This window comes from Salvia hispanica, chromosome 5 (genome assembly GCF_029641045.1).
Source record: "Salvia hispanica isolate PSC_SH4W2 chromosome 5, Shi_PSC_v1, whole genome shotgun sequence".
In the NCBI taxonomy this organism is placed as follows: domain Eukaryota; kingdom Viridiplantae; phylum Streptophyta; class Magnoliopsida; order Lamiales; family Lamiaceae; genus Salvia; species Salvia hispanica.
In genome coordinates, this window is record NC_142696.1 from 22,287,743 (window position 1) to 22,304,423 (window position 16,681).

General features: G+C 38.6%; 2 protein-coding genes and 1 non-coding gene across 3 annotated transcripts; 2 read left to right on the top strand and 1 right to left on the bottom strand.

Moving 5' to 3' along the window:
* The first annotated feature begins 111 nt into the window (after positions 1-111).
* Positions 112-2,938, top strand: LOC125190312 (putative LRR receptor-like serine/threonine-protein kinase At1g05700). The gene is made up of 8 exons (XM_048087585.2): positions 112-404; positions 484-1,021; positions 1,092-1,555; positions 1,636-1,768; positions 1,877-1,945; positions 2,018-2,089; positions 2,166-2,237; positions 2,310-2,938. Exons 1-8 carry the CDS (start codon positions 350-352, stop codon positions 2,770-2,772), a joined length of 1,866 nt encoding a protein of 621 aa, XP_047943542.2. The 5' UTR covers positions 112-349; the 3' UTR covers positions 2,773-2,938.
* An 88-nt stretch (positions 2,939-3,026) lies between these two features.
* LOC125190311 (NOT2 / NOT3 / NOT5 family) lies at positions 3,027-9,186 on the bottom strand. The gene is made up of 14 exons (XM_048087583.2): positions 9,051-9,186; positions 8,232-8,368; positions 7,600-7,708; positions 7,345-7,523; positions 6,794-7,175; positions 6,030-6,236; positions 5,845-5,940; positions 5,045-5,133; positions 4,765-4,950; positions 3,919-4,341; positions 3,786-3,838; positions 3,664-3,705; positions 3,385-3,529; positions 3,027-3,270 (listed from the first exon to the last, which is right to left on the bottom strand). The coding sequence occupies exons 2-14, from the start codon at positions 8,247-8,249 to the stop codon at positions 3,211-3,213; spliced, it is 1,989 nt and encodes a 662-aa protein (XP_047943540.1). The 5' UTR covers positions 8,250-8,368; positions 9,051-9,186; the 3' UTR covers positions 3,027-3,210.
* On the top strand, positions 7,600-7,680 carry LOC125191454 (small nucleolar RNA snoR35). Its single transcript, XR_007171137.1, has one exon. It is a non-coding gene; the product is annotated as a small nucleolar RNA snoR35 (small nucleolar RNA).
* Positions 9,187-16,681: the final 7,495 nt, after the last annotated feature.

Genomic DNA, 16,681 nt, shown 5'->3' on the forward strand with positions numbered 1-16,681 from the left:
AAATTTCGATTAACGTTAAGAAATTAATTTATTTCATAAAATTAGTTATAGTGTTAACTTATATGTTTGTCAGATGGTTATATGAGGCAAAGCTAATTTTGTAGGACTCGTTTGTTTTACTTGGGATAACATTTTGGCCGAATACCATATGATTGACACTTTATAATTCTTGTAACGCTCACAATATCTTTCCTTGTTTGTTTTACTTGGTTTAACCCAGGCTGTCATTGCCACAAAAAACGAATTTCCTTGTTGCTGGCTATTTCAGTCACTCATAAATCTTAATGTCCCTAGTGAAGAATGTATAGACTACAGTATTTTGCTTCCAATTGAACATAATCAAACTTCAATGCACAAGTCAGTAATCCCTTTTGCTCTCTTCAATTTCATACTCTATTCACAAGGTAATAACTTTTCCCTATTCTTATAAGATTCTTGCAACCAAAACGAGTGATGATCAAACAATCCAACTCCGATTTTCAGGTCAACCAGATTCATGGATAGGGATAGATTGTGGCTCCAACAAAAGCACTGCTACTTTCGACCTCATCTGGGACACCGATGAGGCCTACATCAAGTCGGGGACGAATCATCTCGTCCCCGACAGCACCCTCATCAGCTTAGTCATTTTCCAAACCCTCCGCGTCTTCACTGACCAGAACAAGAACTGCTACACATTGCCAAAAACCAGCAGCTACGGATACTTCATCAGAGCAGCGTTTCTGTACGCAAACTACGATGGACAGTCCAGGCCTCCCACTTTCGATCTCGAGATTGATGGGAATAAATGGACGACTGTTGTCACTACACCCACAGACTACACTTTCTATGAGATTCTGTATTGGTCTCAAAAGCGTAACATCAGCGTGTGCTTAGCAACAACAAACAAAGACGAGATCCCCTTCATTTCCTCACTCGAAGCATGGCCTATTTATTATACTATGTACACAGGACTGAGCCGGGACATGGCCTGGCTCACCACGTATCGCTACGACTATGGCTCTAGCAACGGTGTTTTGGGGTGAGTGAGATGCCTAACTTGAGTCATGCAAATGATATGATATACATAGTTTTGATGTTGCATATCTCAGGTACGCAGAGGGAGACGAGTTCAACAGGATATGGGAGCCGATTGCTGTAGCAGGTGCCGTCAACACAAGTGGCGGTAGTGTGTCCTCTTGCGATGAAAATGCTCCAGAAACTGCCGTTGAAGATGCCATAGAATCTCAAGACAATGCAACCTCACTCTTCCTATCATTCGGGCCAATGAAGACTGCCACTCCTATCTTCATCGAGGCCTATTTCACACAAATGGGGGCGGGACCCTTAGACACCAGATCCTTCGAAATGTACGTATCTGAAAATGACATGGGCACCATCACCACAACCTACTATACCTGTTCTACAAAATCATTGTTTATACAGATGGCAAGCAACAACATCACTATTGAGCTGCACCCCACGCCAGAGTCCACGCTCCCGCCCATCATCAGTGCCATTGAGATATATACCGCCACTGATCCCCTTATTACAAACGGAACTAACCAAAGTGACTGTAAGAGAAACAACCTAGGTACTCATAACATCCCTTGACATGAATCATTTTTCATGGTTTTTGTTCACATTTTGGAGCAGTGAATGGGCTGATGAGCTTCACCAACGCATACTCTCGACTCAACGGATGGAGCGGGGAGCCGTGTCTCCCCACCGACACCGTCTGGCAATGGTTGGGCTGCTCCGCCACTGTTCCACCCAGAGTCACTTCTTTGTATGTTCTCTGCCAAATTTATAAGTGGATATGACAAATACTATAAAACTTCCCAAACTGGGTGAATGTTGTGGCAATTAACACATTTGTCTACATTTTGTGTTGCAGATATCTTTCAGGATACCAACTCAATGGCGGTCTTACTAATTTCCAACAAATGCAAGCTCTTGTTGACATGTAATTCTTGACAACATTTATTCGTATTATTGTATGTGATTCTTTCTTCACTATATAAGTGGTTTGCTGCAGAGATTTGAGCAATAACAGTCTTAGTGGGAAAATCCCAGATTTCCTTGGACAACTACCAAATTTGAGGAAACTGTAAGTTAATTTGCACCCAAAATGGGCACTATATCGGCCTTTATTGCATTCATATTTCATACGTGCTTGTCTACAGTAACCTGTCACACAACGATTTCTCCGGGGAGGTCCCAACCACAATCCGCCACAACAAAAGGCTTACATACGAGTATGTACACCGTCTTTGTCATTATAACTCGATTTCTTACCTACTCATCCTTAACAATAATGTCACAAACAGTGTATCTGGAAACCCGAATCTTGACCTTAAAGATGGTGGTAGCTCGAAAACAGCCTTGATCGTAGGCCTAGCTGTGGGCATACCACTGCTTGTTATAGCAGTGTTGCTTATCGTATTCTGGCTAAGACGAGTAAGAAAAACAGAAAATGGGAGCACAAATCCACAAGAACATACTCCGCCCACTGCACCTCCAGCAGATGATCAACAAGACTACATTGATTTAAAAAAAGATGAAACAATGGCTCCAGATATGAACTTGGATGAACTTGAGGTAGTGATTGATAAGTATGAAAATGGTGGAGATCATGCTCATGCTCTGCTACCGTCTGATGATGATGACGATTGTGTTGCCGTCCCTGGAGATGCAAGTAACGATGAATCCATGGTCCCAGATTTGGATTTGGATGAGCTTCATGAGATCATTCAGCAAAAAAAGGAAGAGGCTGGTGCGCAGGGGAGATAGTTCAAACACAGATTGTTGATGTAAACCCAAACTTTTATCATTCGCACAAGAAACTTGTTCGCAGTATATCTATAAAAACATGCATACAAGTGCTTTGCAGTTGATTCTATACGAAAATGAATACGACGACTCACTTATGGTGGGACTGATGGAGTATAATTTTTCACATAGTTTAGTTTTTCGATTACTTATATGCCAGCATACATCCTTTAAATAGTATAGAACTATGAGTTTGGAAAGAAAATGTATAGCAATTGATCTAAGTTATTGATGCTTAATTTAATGGAAAAGATAGATGGAAATTACAACAAGCAAGCAATAAGATATCATTGCTGCAATGATTGCTTACAATGGGTCAGATAAGAGAATAATTTAAAGCAAGCTTGCTTCTATCCTAAAGAACAGGAGGAACATGAAAATATACAACAAGCATGTTTGTCAATGTTGAGGCAGAGCTGGTCTCTTTTCCAACATGTCATAATGAAGAACAAAATTATCCTGCACCAATTTTACAGCTCAATCAGTACATCATCAATCAAATTTATTAAAATAACAGGCATGATTCAGCAAGCAGCTAGATAGCAGATTGAAAATGTAGAAATGGCAACAGACCTTTCGAATTGTCTCCCATGTGTTTGGATCAAAACAGATATAAGAACCTCTCTCGTAAGCACTTGTCTTCACAAGAGGCTCCATGTTGCTAACTCTTGTAAACCAATAGTGTATCTCCCGATGATAGAACCAGGCTCTATTATATCTGAAATATTACATGTAAAATGGTTTAATCAACTATGCAACTAACCAGAATTAGATTCAACCATGAGAGTAGCAGCACTCGTAATGAGCAGGCATCACAAAGACACAGTATCACAAAAGGTGAAGATAACATACAACTCATTTGCCGCATACAATTGAGCTTCATCCTTTGGCATACTGCATAAAAACGATATCAAGTATGTTACATTAAAAGTAATATATTGGACGTAATAGTTGTTGTATAACACAAGGCTTACCTATAAAAAATGTAGAACAGCGTGTCTAATTGGAACTTTGAGAAGTATGCTTGCTGCAGCCAATGGCAACATGTTTTAGCAAAAAAAAGAGTTAAAATGAAAGCAGGTTATAAATAGGTTAGTGAAAGCTCACACTTAAAGGTGGTGGTTGTTTGGCATAATAACATTGTGGCACAGCATATTCAGTATCACCCTTTGCAGGCTCGTCTGACCATGGGGAACCAAACGTTTTATGAAGATTTTCCGTAGAATTCAAGTTCAATCCAAGTGTAGTTAGGTCAATTCCAAGTGCAAGAGATGACAAATCAGGATCACTCATTCTTATCACACTTAATAAACCACGCAAGCCAAATGGATCCGAAGCTGTCTGGGCAGCCTGCATAGGCTTTGCTCCTTGATCCCTAAAAGGATGACCAACAGCAGACATTGGTTGAAGGCGGAATTGGGATTGATTGGGATGCTGCTGATATTGTTGTAGGTGTTCATACGACCCCATACCAGATACTGAACTTGGACTATTCAGAGGCCGCAATCCAATTCCCGGGGGTCCACTGCTCTGGATCATTTAAAAAGAAAAACAAAACATACAATAATTAGACGAATAAAATAATGTAAAACGACTGCAGGAATCTATTGATCATTATATGAACAATAACGATGTGACTCTATCAATAAGCTCACATAGCAATACTTCACAATCTGCTGGTTCTAAATTGGTTTCTCAATCTAGTACGTGACTCTTATATCTAATCCACATCTGTAACAAGTGTAGTGGCATGGACACAAAATTTTTAGCTTGTGCTGAAAAATTCTATTCAGGTACTAGCTACTAACCAACCACAACAAGCTGGATGAAAGTGATGTTTTTGTTGTCTCTTATACGCTTAGGTTACCATTTTAGCTTTTATTCTCCACTTTATATTCCACCTTGCAAGAATGCAAAAAAGTTGAAAAACAATTGAAATGTGTCGCAGAAAACCTGTGAATGATAGTTCGAATGTGATGGTGGAAACAACTCCGAACTATGTACATGGAGCAGATCTTGATTATTTACATTAGAAAAGGGCCCACCACTACCACTTGCTGATTGAGTATGTTGCTGCTGCTGTTGTGGCCGATGGGGTGAATAAGTTGCACCCAAGTTGAAACCAGAAGAGCGTCCCATCTGCATTACAAATAAAAGAGACATGAGTTAAAACTGATGTTCCAGGGAGAAATAGATGATGCGCTTGGATGGCGAGATGGCGAATCCCCCTTACAGAAAAATTTTGGGGCTGCATCATGGAAACAGAGGTATCATGAATTTGTTCTTTCTGATGCATGTCCATTGAGTAATCTATGTTGCCACCTGCAAGGATTATCATACTGTAGCGTAAGGGGAAATTCCTAACAGAAAAAAAAACAAAAACAAAAAAAGCCTAGGTTATTTCAGCAGACACGCTAGGTTCTATCTTTAAGAACAATAGATAAGATTAATCTTGACATAGATTAAAAAAGTTACTATTATCACTTTAAAAGAATGACTAAATCAGCATCTTTCAAAACTAACCATGTCACGTCATATGAACAAGCATGACGCCATATGATAAACTCAGCAGATGAACTAAACATGACCTAGATGAATAAGTTGCCAAAAAGAAAACTAATGACTATTAAGTTGGAAAAACCTAACAGCAGGCATGCCTGTAGCATTGCCGTCAAAATTAAAACATAAAAAAGGTATCTCCTCCAATAGATTAACTCCAAAAGTACCTGTAACATGAGTGTTAACAGAATTCATAAATTCTAAATATGGACACAATCTCTTCACCCTTAATCTCAAGGATACTAAAAAATTCATGAGCAGTGAGCAGTAATAACCATAATTGACAAAGCAACACAACATATGATTGGCTGATGTTATAAAAGGCCCCCTTATTAATTAAAACTGCCAGAGTAAGAATAACCTGAGGTAGAAAGTTGTAGCACAAAGATCTTAATGAGAAACACAACATGAACAAGGGGAATAATCACAAATACAACATAACTTTGACTATAAATGCATAGGCAGAATAAATACCCTTAAATCCAGGTAAGGCTGGAAAATCTTCATTTTGGATACTGAACTCCTGATTTTGTTGAACAATAGGACTAAGGCCTTGCTTTCGTAAAGAACCTGCAATGTTTCGAGATATTACACAACTATCAGCACGAATGAATGTACTTACAGCAGTTTTAGAGAAAAATAATCTGACTGGTGATTACCTATTTGCCCTTGGCCTCCAGATGAACTGGGACGACTATTCAGCTGAGGGAAATCATTAATATCAAAAGGAGCACCATCATTGGAATTCATGTCACCAAACATGCTCATACCCGTAAGATTATTTACGGACTGAACATGGTTTTGAGATAGAGGACCACCAGCAGAAGGATAGGAATTGCCAAACATTGACAGTACCTGTGGAGAAGCTGAAAAACAGAAAAGCAAACACAATGTACTAACATATATGAATCATCTCTGTCTCAAAAATATAATTATATAACACATTGACAATAACTCTAGAATCAGTATGAAAATAGCAGCTCAGAGAATAATTGTGGATCAGAAAGGACATGGGTACAATCACGATCTGATACTACCTAAATAATTTTCAAGTTTCAAATTAGATACTTTATCCATTCAATTATTGCAATAAATGGTGTTTTCAGGATCCTCATATTTTAATTCACACTCTTTAAGTCTTAAACACACACCACAGTCCACATGCATAAGTTTAACTGACCAACTAACAAGATTGCAAGACTTCTATCCTCATCTATGTGAAACTGGGCCATAACGTACATGAATTTAGTGTTATATCTATTTAAAAATCAGGCAAACACCACAGGAAAGCATCTGAAAGCTAAAGTACAAATACTGTAAATGACCTGATGTATATTTGCATAGCAAGCTGAAGTTAAATTTCAACACAAAACATTGGTATGCAGTGACTCTGGTAGAGAAATATTATAGGATGGAATATTACCTTGTTGAAGTACACCACTCATCAGCCTATTTTGTCCTTGCACGTTTAGATTTCCGGAACCGCTGTTGGCTGATAAATTCAATCGAGAAGTAAGCCCAGGCATAGATAGCCCTCCACCTGAGCTAATATTCCGGCCAATATTGCCCCCACCAACTATACTACCCATTGAACTTGCCATTCGTTGCCCTGCATTTCCTAGGACCGGAGATATACCAAGACCGGAAACAGATGTCCGATTGCTAATTGCAGCAGATGTTGGTAGGATCCCTGGGATAGAACCACCAACTCCATTAGTGCTGCTACTATATCCTTGGTTTCCTATGACACTCATACCACCCCTACTTGCCATCCCTGAATGAACATGCGTATTGCTGTGAGATATCTGCAAACACAAGAAATAAGCAGCAAGCAGTTCAGCAGACACAGATCACCAATGCATACACATTATAGAAGGTTCAACACACCAAAGCAATTCAGAGCATCCTACTTATAAGATTTCAAAATGTAAAGCAAGATATCCACATAATGCAAATTACACCAGAAAATATCACCTGAGAAAGGGCAACTGGAAGGTTGTTGGAAGAAAAACGGCCAGTAGAAAGGTTGCCAGAAGCTTGTTGCAACCCACTTGAAGCAATGTTATTCATAGTTGTACTTCTTGATCCAAGCGCACCCGGCATGTTTGGAACATTGAAGTTTCCATGAAGATTATGCAGTCCCTGGATATTTCCTGCAAAACAGTGCTAGTTATTATCACAGATATTTTAAACAAGAATCAACTTAGACCATTCCACCAGACAACCTACCAGCATGATGATAAACAGGAGAACCAGCACCGGACTGTACAGAAAATGATGATGTGTATGAACGCCCTGTGCTGTCAGGAAGACTTGAAGTAGAACCGTTCAGTGATGACTGCAGCGAGTGTGTGAATGAATTAATAAACACCATTACGGATTTTGTGTACAGATCAAGCCTATTTATCTCTATCAAGTCATTCATGATCCAAAATTGAAGACGAGAAAACACAAATGTAATCATGACACCAAGGTATGAATCTGATGAATAATAAATAATAACATTCTCTGATAAAAGGGAAGTGTTAAAAGGTTGTCTTTAGTTGTTTTTTGCAAAAGCATAACAAGATAAGAAAAACACCTTAATGCAATAAATTACAAAGTGTAAGAGTGTTGGATGTATTCAGTATCTCCTAAGAGACTAAAAGTGTAATCCCTACATATAATGAGCATTCATCTCAGTGACTCCTGACCCTGATTATATCTCAAGGATTTACGTACCATCTAACAAAGTCAAGCTTCATATAGGAACATACTTATCGATACTCTCCACAGCATAAGAAAATAGGTGTTCCATTATTTAATGCTATGTGGTATCAATGCAATGCAGTCAATAAAATTTGCAGAGGATGAGCTAGTACATTGAGCAACCCTGACATTATTAAAATGTCAAAAGGTCATGAAGGGATCTTTTCCTCAACCAGTGTATTTCCTTTTTCCTTCTAAGTCAGAAGGCTCTTCAAACGCCTTCAGAGCTTCCCTTGTGATCCAATAAAATCTGAAAAGTATAAAGCATAAAGAAGCCAATTACAAATATGCTGCAAAAGAAGACGATAAAAAGCTAGATACAATAACATAGACTAGATGACCAAAGAATGAAATTCAACTAAATGATAAGTAGATGAAAGGGGGGATCATAAGCAGGTAAATGCATCAACTCCAAAAACCAGGTCCTCTAACTACACTCCACAAGATCGTCAATTGCAGCTGTAATGAGTTAAATATATCTTTGGAGGCGTACACAATCTCAAAACCAAAAGACGTCCCATGATATGACGCATAACCAAACGAGATTATTTCACTAGCATGTCCACATAACCAGAGGAGCAAGAGTGAGAGTAAGGAACTATGTCACCAAAAAAAACTAAACCTGTAGGATTCAATTTCAGAAAGGGGGAAAAGGGCCAATTGCAAAAAGAGCATCTTGCGCAGATAAGAACTCAATCTCAAAGGGCATTTAAGCGCCCAATAAACACTAAAATTGCACGAACCAGAAGGAATTGAAGATAGCACGCAAGAAGGATAAATAACCCCTTAAACTCGACTCCCCAAGCAAAAAAAGAAAAATTGAATCGGCTCCCAGTCCACGAGAGTCCCCATAGAACATACAAACAAGTAAAAACACAAATAGATGCTCCATAGATGCATAAACAAAGAGAAAAGGGAGAAAAAATGTTGACCTAGAGCAGGAGATAGATGCGCGGGAGGGAGTGAAGAGATAGAAACGGAGAGACGATAGAGAAAGGGATATGAGAGAGTGGGGAAAAGAGAACAAAAGCCCTATCAAATTATTCACACTATAAATTAGCGCACAACTTATGCTCTCCTCCAAATTTCGAATGTCATTATTAATTTATTTGCTACATTACTAATAATACTAACTATACCAATTAAATACATTAAATTACAACTGCCATTCATATGGAGTAATTTTCTTTCATTAATTATAAACGATTATTAGTGGCTAAAGACGCACTCCTCTCAATGTAATCCAGTCTTGTCTGAAAGTTTCAATTATTCGTCTTCAATATTACTAGAAAATAAGTTGGCAATTAATTAAACTAGTATCGTAACTTGTGCGATGCACAGATTAATATATTTTAAAATATTAATATTAGATCGTAAATTAATTAATAGATTTAAAAATAATATTATTATATCAAAATTGTTAACAAAATAACTGAATTATACAATTAAACATATATACAATAAATTTAGAATAGTTAATAATAAATTATAAAAATTTGGAGACCTCTAATTAACAATACATGAATGGGAGACATTTGAAACATCGTCTGATTAAGCTCTAAGAAAAAAAAAAGGAATCAAATGGAAATAAGAGACAAATTTTCAGGGACGGAGTGAGTATCATATTGAGGTCAAAACTCACCTTTTATATAGATGTATAGATATATAGATTAATTCATAATGCCATTAATTATATAATACCACAAAACTCACCTTTTATATATGTATAGATAGATAGATTAATATATAATGCCATTAATTATATAATACCATTAATTTATAGTGCCACAGATTATATAACTGCCAAATATTCAACAAATATTCAAAAGGTCCATAACTAATGAATTTTAATGTCTTGTCCAAAATTTATAAATATTTAAAATAATAGCCAAAACTCGCCTTTTATATATTTATAGATTTAGAAGTTTCAATAATTAAGATATCACCTTTTATAAATGCAAAACAGAAATAACAAATGGTTAAACTAGGGTTAATATATACTTATTAAATTGATAACTAAGATTTAATTTGTCTCAAAATAAATACAGTCTTAAATTTATACTCTATTTGTTTTTTAAAATTAAAAAAAAAAATTCAATGGACGCGAGTTTTAATGCGTGAGCAAAGTTATAGAGATTACGAAAAAAAATGATTGGAGTATAAAATGGGTCCAACTTTATTTATTATAAAGAAAGAGTTTTGTAAAATATAAATTGTACTAGTATAATTTTTTTTAAATAATAAAAAAAATATAAATTGTACCACTTCCAGCCCGTTTTAGTTTTATTTTCTTTCTGTTCTTTCCGAGGATTCATACATAATTGAATCATATTCATTTTTTTAGTTTTCCTATTATAATTGGATCAGTTATTTTTTAGCAAAAATAATATTTCTTACTCGCGCTAGGTTGAATTTCTTCACTTTGACATTCAGAGCACCGGGCAGAAATCACATTGCGTTAGCATCCTCAGGGACCTTCGCAATGCTTTGTTTTAATTAAACAGCCCTCAACCTATTCTCAAACTTTAAATAGGTAGGACGGCGCCGCTGCTTCGTTGAGCCGACCCGGCCAGTTAAGACCAGGAGTGCATCTTCGGCAGAAGGGACGAGCCGACCGGTGCACACCGTGAGGCGGACCGGCCGACCCAACCCAAAGTCGCGGTACTTGTTCGCTATCGGTCTCTCGCCCGTATTTAGCCTTGAACGGAATTTACCGCCCGATTGGGGCTGCATTCCCAAACAACCCGACTTACCCGAGTGATCGAGCATAACGTTGCGGGTCGTCAACCCGAACGCGGTGCGGCCGTTGGTGCGGATCTTGGTGGTAGTAGCAAATATTCAAATGAGAACTTTGAAGGCCGAAGAGGGGAAAGGTTCCATGTGAACTCGAGCAGTTCGCCGGCAGCTGACGGGTTCAGAACTGGGACCCCCGTGCCCAGTCCTCAGGGCCAATCCCCGCCTCGTTCGGCCGCTCCACCTGGGGAGTGGGCTCATGATAGATTGGTAATTGAGGGCTCAAAACATGGCTTTAAAGGCTCTTATTTGGATTCTAATTAAACATCTAATCTAAGGCCCGGACCATGAACACAATCCTTTACAGCTTCGCGTGCGTACCGTTATCGCTCACTTCGCTCGCTCACTACAGTACTAAAGTACCTTCTCTTCTCGTTGCTGCTCTCCTTCCAGCTGCCCGGGAGTTCGGCATACTAACGTTGCCTCTTCGTTTCGAACGAATACATCCCTTCGGTCCTCTTCTTTCTCAGTCGCCCTCCGAATACCTTCGTTTCCCTCGGTGTCCGTCGGCTGGTGTTGTATGACAACACTTGTCCCCTTTCGTGCTGCTGTCAGGAGAGCATCCCCGACACGATCCGGTACTTTAGTACCTCCGTTCGCTCACTCGTTCGCTTGCTCGCTTCATCCGTTCACCCTCCCCGACTGGGGATGGCTCACTGGTGCGGCTTGAGAAAAACAACATGTAACTCTCTTACTTAAGAAAATCCTTGTGCGCGTGAGCAGTTGTTGGATGGATTTCCCAGCTGTTGTAGAGCTACTCCTAGTGCGAATCAACAAACAAGGAAGAGAAGAGCAACAAGAGAACTCATAACTTAGAGCTACACTACATAGGAACTCGTAGCTACATAGCTCATAGCTTCCAAGAAGTTCCACAATAAGAGCCTTGTTTAGTTTGAGCACGAATATTAGAAAATGCAAAAAAAAAGTTGGTTGAATAAGTTAGTGGGATCTGGATCTTACTTTTATATATATATATATATATATATATATATATATATAGTTTAAATATAAAATATAAGTGGAATAAGTTGGTTGAATGTAGGGTTGCTTACAATTTATGGTAAAAGTGAAATAAAACTCTTATTGTGGGACAGACAAATTTGACAGAATAAGTCTCTTATTATGGGACAGAGGGAGTACATCTCTATCTTAGTTTATTTTCATCTTTATCTTTCTACTTATTTTATTTCCTACTTTATTTTCTCTCCATTTACCACAATTATCTTAAATCTCGTGCCCAAAGAAATATCTCTATTAAAGAGGGGCGATTGAAGTGGAGTACTACTTTTCTACATCGATATTCCTAATGGTGGTGTTCGTTTTGATAGATAAAATAGTACCAAGCTATAATATAGGATTAAGTTGTTAGATTATTTTAGTTTGAGGGGGTTGGTCATGAGTAATTATCGCATGATTAGCAATCTAGGATTGAGTTGGAGGATAGAATCTTTCTTTAGCCAAACACAGTACATATTTAATTCCGATATACAATCTTGCAAACCGAGCCGCCTTTATAAATACATGTTGCATTAAAGTTTTTCCACGTTGTTATGAAATCATCAAATTATATTCTAAGAGAAACTCGCAAAAATTAGCAACAATTAACTATTTTGAGATTCATTTGCGTACATCTTCCAAATTTTCAAATTATACACCTAATTGCAAAGTTATTGTAGGGATCGGATCACTCGGGATTCGCTAATTACCGGGACCTCTTTTATTGTAATTAGTCTGAGATAGCTAATCTCAGGGTTACAAGCCAAGATACAAAGTGTATTACCGAACTATACAATCTACAAGTGCTACAAGATACAAAAAGAATCCTAGCACTAATCAGAATCCATGACCGGTTCTGATTCCATATATGGCTAAATTCTCTCCAATCTTGACCTGCACACTCAAGTAGAACAGTTAGTAACACAAGAGATCAGATCCTAAAGGATCTGTAACAAGAAATGACAAACAAGATAGAAACCGCGTGACTATGGCTCAGGTTGCACCAGCAACTTCACACAGGCCAAGAACCTCCTCTATCTTCACCAAAGATCACAAGGGAGCACAGTGAGATAAACCAGACCCCAAAAACCCTAGGAGTCTACCGATTGCTACTTCGCACCGGCCGCCTCTCACACAAGTGTCACACACAACTCAGAACAGTCACCAATCGAACCAGAGATCACAGGTCTTCTCAAAACACAAGGAACCGCCCGAGTTTCTTCACCCAACCGCCAGATTTGAACTCTACCGTTCAATCAATGGCTAACCGATCTATCAACACAGAAGTTGAAGGATCTACACTCTTCACTCACAGATGCAGAGAGAAGAAGTCACCAGAGAAGAAGATCGGCGAAGAACAAAGATGAGAGAGGGAGAGAATTCTGGAGAGCTTGATGAGAGAGAGAGAGAGTTGAAATCAGAATGAATGTGAGAAGTCTCAAGAGGCTTCTCACATAACAAGCACACCTACCAGATCAACGGCCCAGGAGCAGGATCCTCGTGGAGTTGCCACGCGACAACAATCGGTTCTCCCAGGTAGGTAACGGGCCCTAATAACAATTGGGCCATTGCACAAGTTCTGGGCCTAGAATTAAATTAGCCCAAAGCATTTAATTCACCAAGCCCAAACATTCCATTGGGGTCCATTTATCTCACATACTCCACCTTGGACCACATTGGGTAAATGGAGAAGAGTCTTGGTCCACATGTATTTTCATCACAGCCTACAAGGTAGATCCAAGACACCAAAGAATAAGGTTCATTAGTCAAGGAAATACCAGGTTGCCTCAAAGGCACCAAAGGACCAAGGTCCATTAGCCAAAGAGGTCTTTTGACCCACGGACACTTAGAGAATTAGATTCTCAAGTCTGGGTCATATCATCCGAGGGACATGCAATGTTAACCACAATCAAAGTGCAATTTTTTGATGCAAGAAAGCAATTTTTCAACAGATAGACACTTAGTGCCCATATCTGCTGGGTTTTGATCAGTGTGAATTTTATGCAATGCAATCTCACCCTTTTCAACAACATCTCTAATAAAATGAAACCTAACATCTATATGCTTGGTTCTATCATGAAAGACTGGGTTTTTGCACAACTGAATAGCTGATTGGCTGTCAGAATATACAACAGGCAAGGACTTAATGAATTTCAGTTCAGAGAGCACTCCCTTGAGCCAAATGGCTTCTTTCATGGCTTCTGTTGTAGCAATCTATTCAGACTTAGTTGTTGATAGAGCCACAATGTGTTGGAGTTGGGACTTCCAGCTGATACAAGATCTGCACACAGTAAAAGCATAGGAATTAGTGGACTTGCTCTTATCCCTATCATTAGCATAGTTAGAATCCACATAGCCACACAACTCAACACCATCATCACGTTTGAGTAACACAGACCATACTTAGAAGTATGTTTCAAGTATCTCAACAACCATTTCAATGCTTCCCAATGCACATGGTCTGGATTTGACATATATCTACTAAGCACAGAGACAACATAAGCAATATCAGGTCTGGTACTGACCATTAAGTACATCACAGAACCAATAGCATTTGCATAGGGAATCTTTTTCATGGCAGCAATATCATCATCAGACTTAGGACAAGATCTTTACTCAGTAAAAAATGTGCAGCTAAAGGAACATAAGCAGTTTTAGCAGCAGCCATATTAAACTTTTGAAGAATCTTGTGCACATAAGGCTCTTGGTGAAGCACCAGGATAGACTTCTTTCTATCCCTAAAAATATTTATCTCCAATATTTTCTGAGCATCACCAAGGTCCTTCATGTCAAAGTTCTCACACAGAGCAGTTTGCACAGACTTGATAGACTTTAAATATGGTCCCATAATCAGCATATCATCCACATAAAACAACAAAAACACAGGAACACTACCAAGGTTTTTAACATATAAGCATGCATCAAAGGTGCTCATAACAAAGCCTAGCTTCTGCATACAAGTGTTAAATTTGATGTTCCACTGTCTGGGAGACTGCTTCAAACTATACATAGCCTTTTTCAACAAGCAAACATGATTGGAAAACTTGGGGTAAACAAAACCTTCAGGTTGTTTCATGTAAATTGGTTTATCAAGGTCACCATGAAGGAAAACAGTTTCAACATCCATCTGTTTCATTTCCCAATTAAAGTGAGCACACAAGGCTAATATAAGTCTGACTATGGTAAATTTTACAACATGAGCAAAGATCTCAGTGTAATCCACCCCCTCTTGCTGAGTAAACCCTTTGGCCACTAACCTGGCCTTGTACCTAATACCATCAATTTCATTTTTAAGTTTATAAAGCCACCTGCAGTCAACTACAGAAGCACCAACAGGCAAGGTACAAGAATCCAAGTATGGTTTATCAACAAGGAATGCATTTCATTTTTCACAGCCTTAAGCCACAAATTCCAGGCCTTAGACTTCTGAGCCTGCTTATAAGTCTGGGGTTCATCCCCATCAGATTCAAAAACATTGAAAGCAAGAGCAAGCAAGTTCATCAAACCAGTATACCTATCAGGGGGGTTATGAGGCCTTCTTACCCTATCCCTAGTTAACATATAATCATGCAAGTTTGGCTCATCAACCACATCACTATCTTGGACAACAGTTGAATCAGGGGGTGCATCAATATGATCTACATCTACTGGGTCCTCAGCATGGTCACCTTTAGGTACAGGAGTTGGATCAGTGATCCAAACCTACTCCACCTCACTTGAGGCACCAGTAGGAATCTCCACCTCACTTTGAATGTGGGTAGGAGACTCACTGAATAGAGCAGACTCCCCAAAGGGTTTAAGGCAAGGGAATTCAGTTTCATTAAAGACAACATCCCTGCTAATTATAACCCTGAACCCTGGTTCATCCCTCAGTCATACCCTATACCCTTTAACACCATCAGGGTATCCCAGAAAAACACCTTTCCTAGACCTAGGATCAAGTTTATGAACCTTCTGATGAGTAAAGGCAGGGCAACCAAAGACTCTTAGATGAGAAAAATCAATTCTTTTACCAGAAAAAACAGACTCGGGAAATTTTCCTTTCAAAGGTACAGAGGGTGATCTATTCACCAAATAGCAAGCAGTAAGAAGAGCTTCTCCCCAAAACTTTTTAGAAGACCACTTTTAGAAAGAAGGCACCTGACTTTTTCAAGCAGGGTCCTATTCATCCTCTCAGCTACTCCATTTTGCTGAAGGGTATAAGGAACAATTTTGTGTCTCTTAATACCATAAGAGACACAAAGACTATCCATCTGAGCATTACAGAACTCCAACCCATTGTCAGTTTTGATAGCCTTGATGGACTATCCAGTTTGGTTTTCAATCAAGCATTTCCAATTTTTAAAAGTGTCAAAAACATCAGACTTTTGCTTTAAAAGAAAACACCAGACCTTTCTAGAAAAGTCATCTATCACAGATAAAAAATAGACAGATCGTGAATGGGTAGTCACAGAAGCTGGTCCCCACACATCCATATGTAGGTACTCAAGAACTCCTTTACTGATACATTCAATAACAGGAGAGGGAAAAGACACTCTATGCTGCTTACCTAACACACAAGTATCACAGAAAGGAAGATCATTTTGAAAATCTTTTGAGAGAAGCTCATCCTTTTTCAAAATTTTCAAACCATTATCACTCATGTGTCCAAGCCTATTGTGCCATAATAAAGTCTTATAATCATTTACCACATTTGCAGAACTATTATAATCACATAGGGACTGAGCAGAACACACATACAAGTTATACTTTTTGAAAGCTTTGAAAACACATA

What these genes read in the sequence shown, in the direction of transcription:
- LOC125190311 (XM_048087583.2), bottom strand. An exon ending in TTCCAGTTGCCCTTTCTCAG is followed by an intron (nt 7,176 to 7,344) that starts GTGATATTTTCT and finishes TTGTGTTTGCAG; the next exon opens with ATATCTCACAGCAATACGCA. An exon ending in ATTCGAACTATCATTCACAG is followed by an intron (nt 4,342 to 4,764) that starts GTTTTCTGCGAC and finishes TAAATGATCCAG; the next exon opens with AGCAGTGGACCCCCGGGAAT.
- LOC125190312 (XM_048087585.2), top strand. Translation starts at nt 350, where the DNA reads ATGCACAAGTCAGTAATCCCTTTTGCTCTCTTCAATTTCATACTCTAT. An exon ending in TTTCATACTCTATTCACAAG is followed by an intron (nt 405 to 483) that starts GTAATAACTTTT and finishes TCCGATTTTCAG; the next exon opens with GTCAACCAGATTCATGGATA. An exon ending in ATGCAAGCTCTTGTTGACAT is followed by an intron (nt 1,946 to 2,017) that starts GTAATTCTTGAC and finishes GGTTTGCTGCAG; the next exon opens with AGATTTGAGCAATAACAGTC.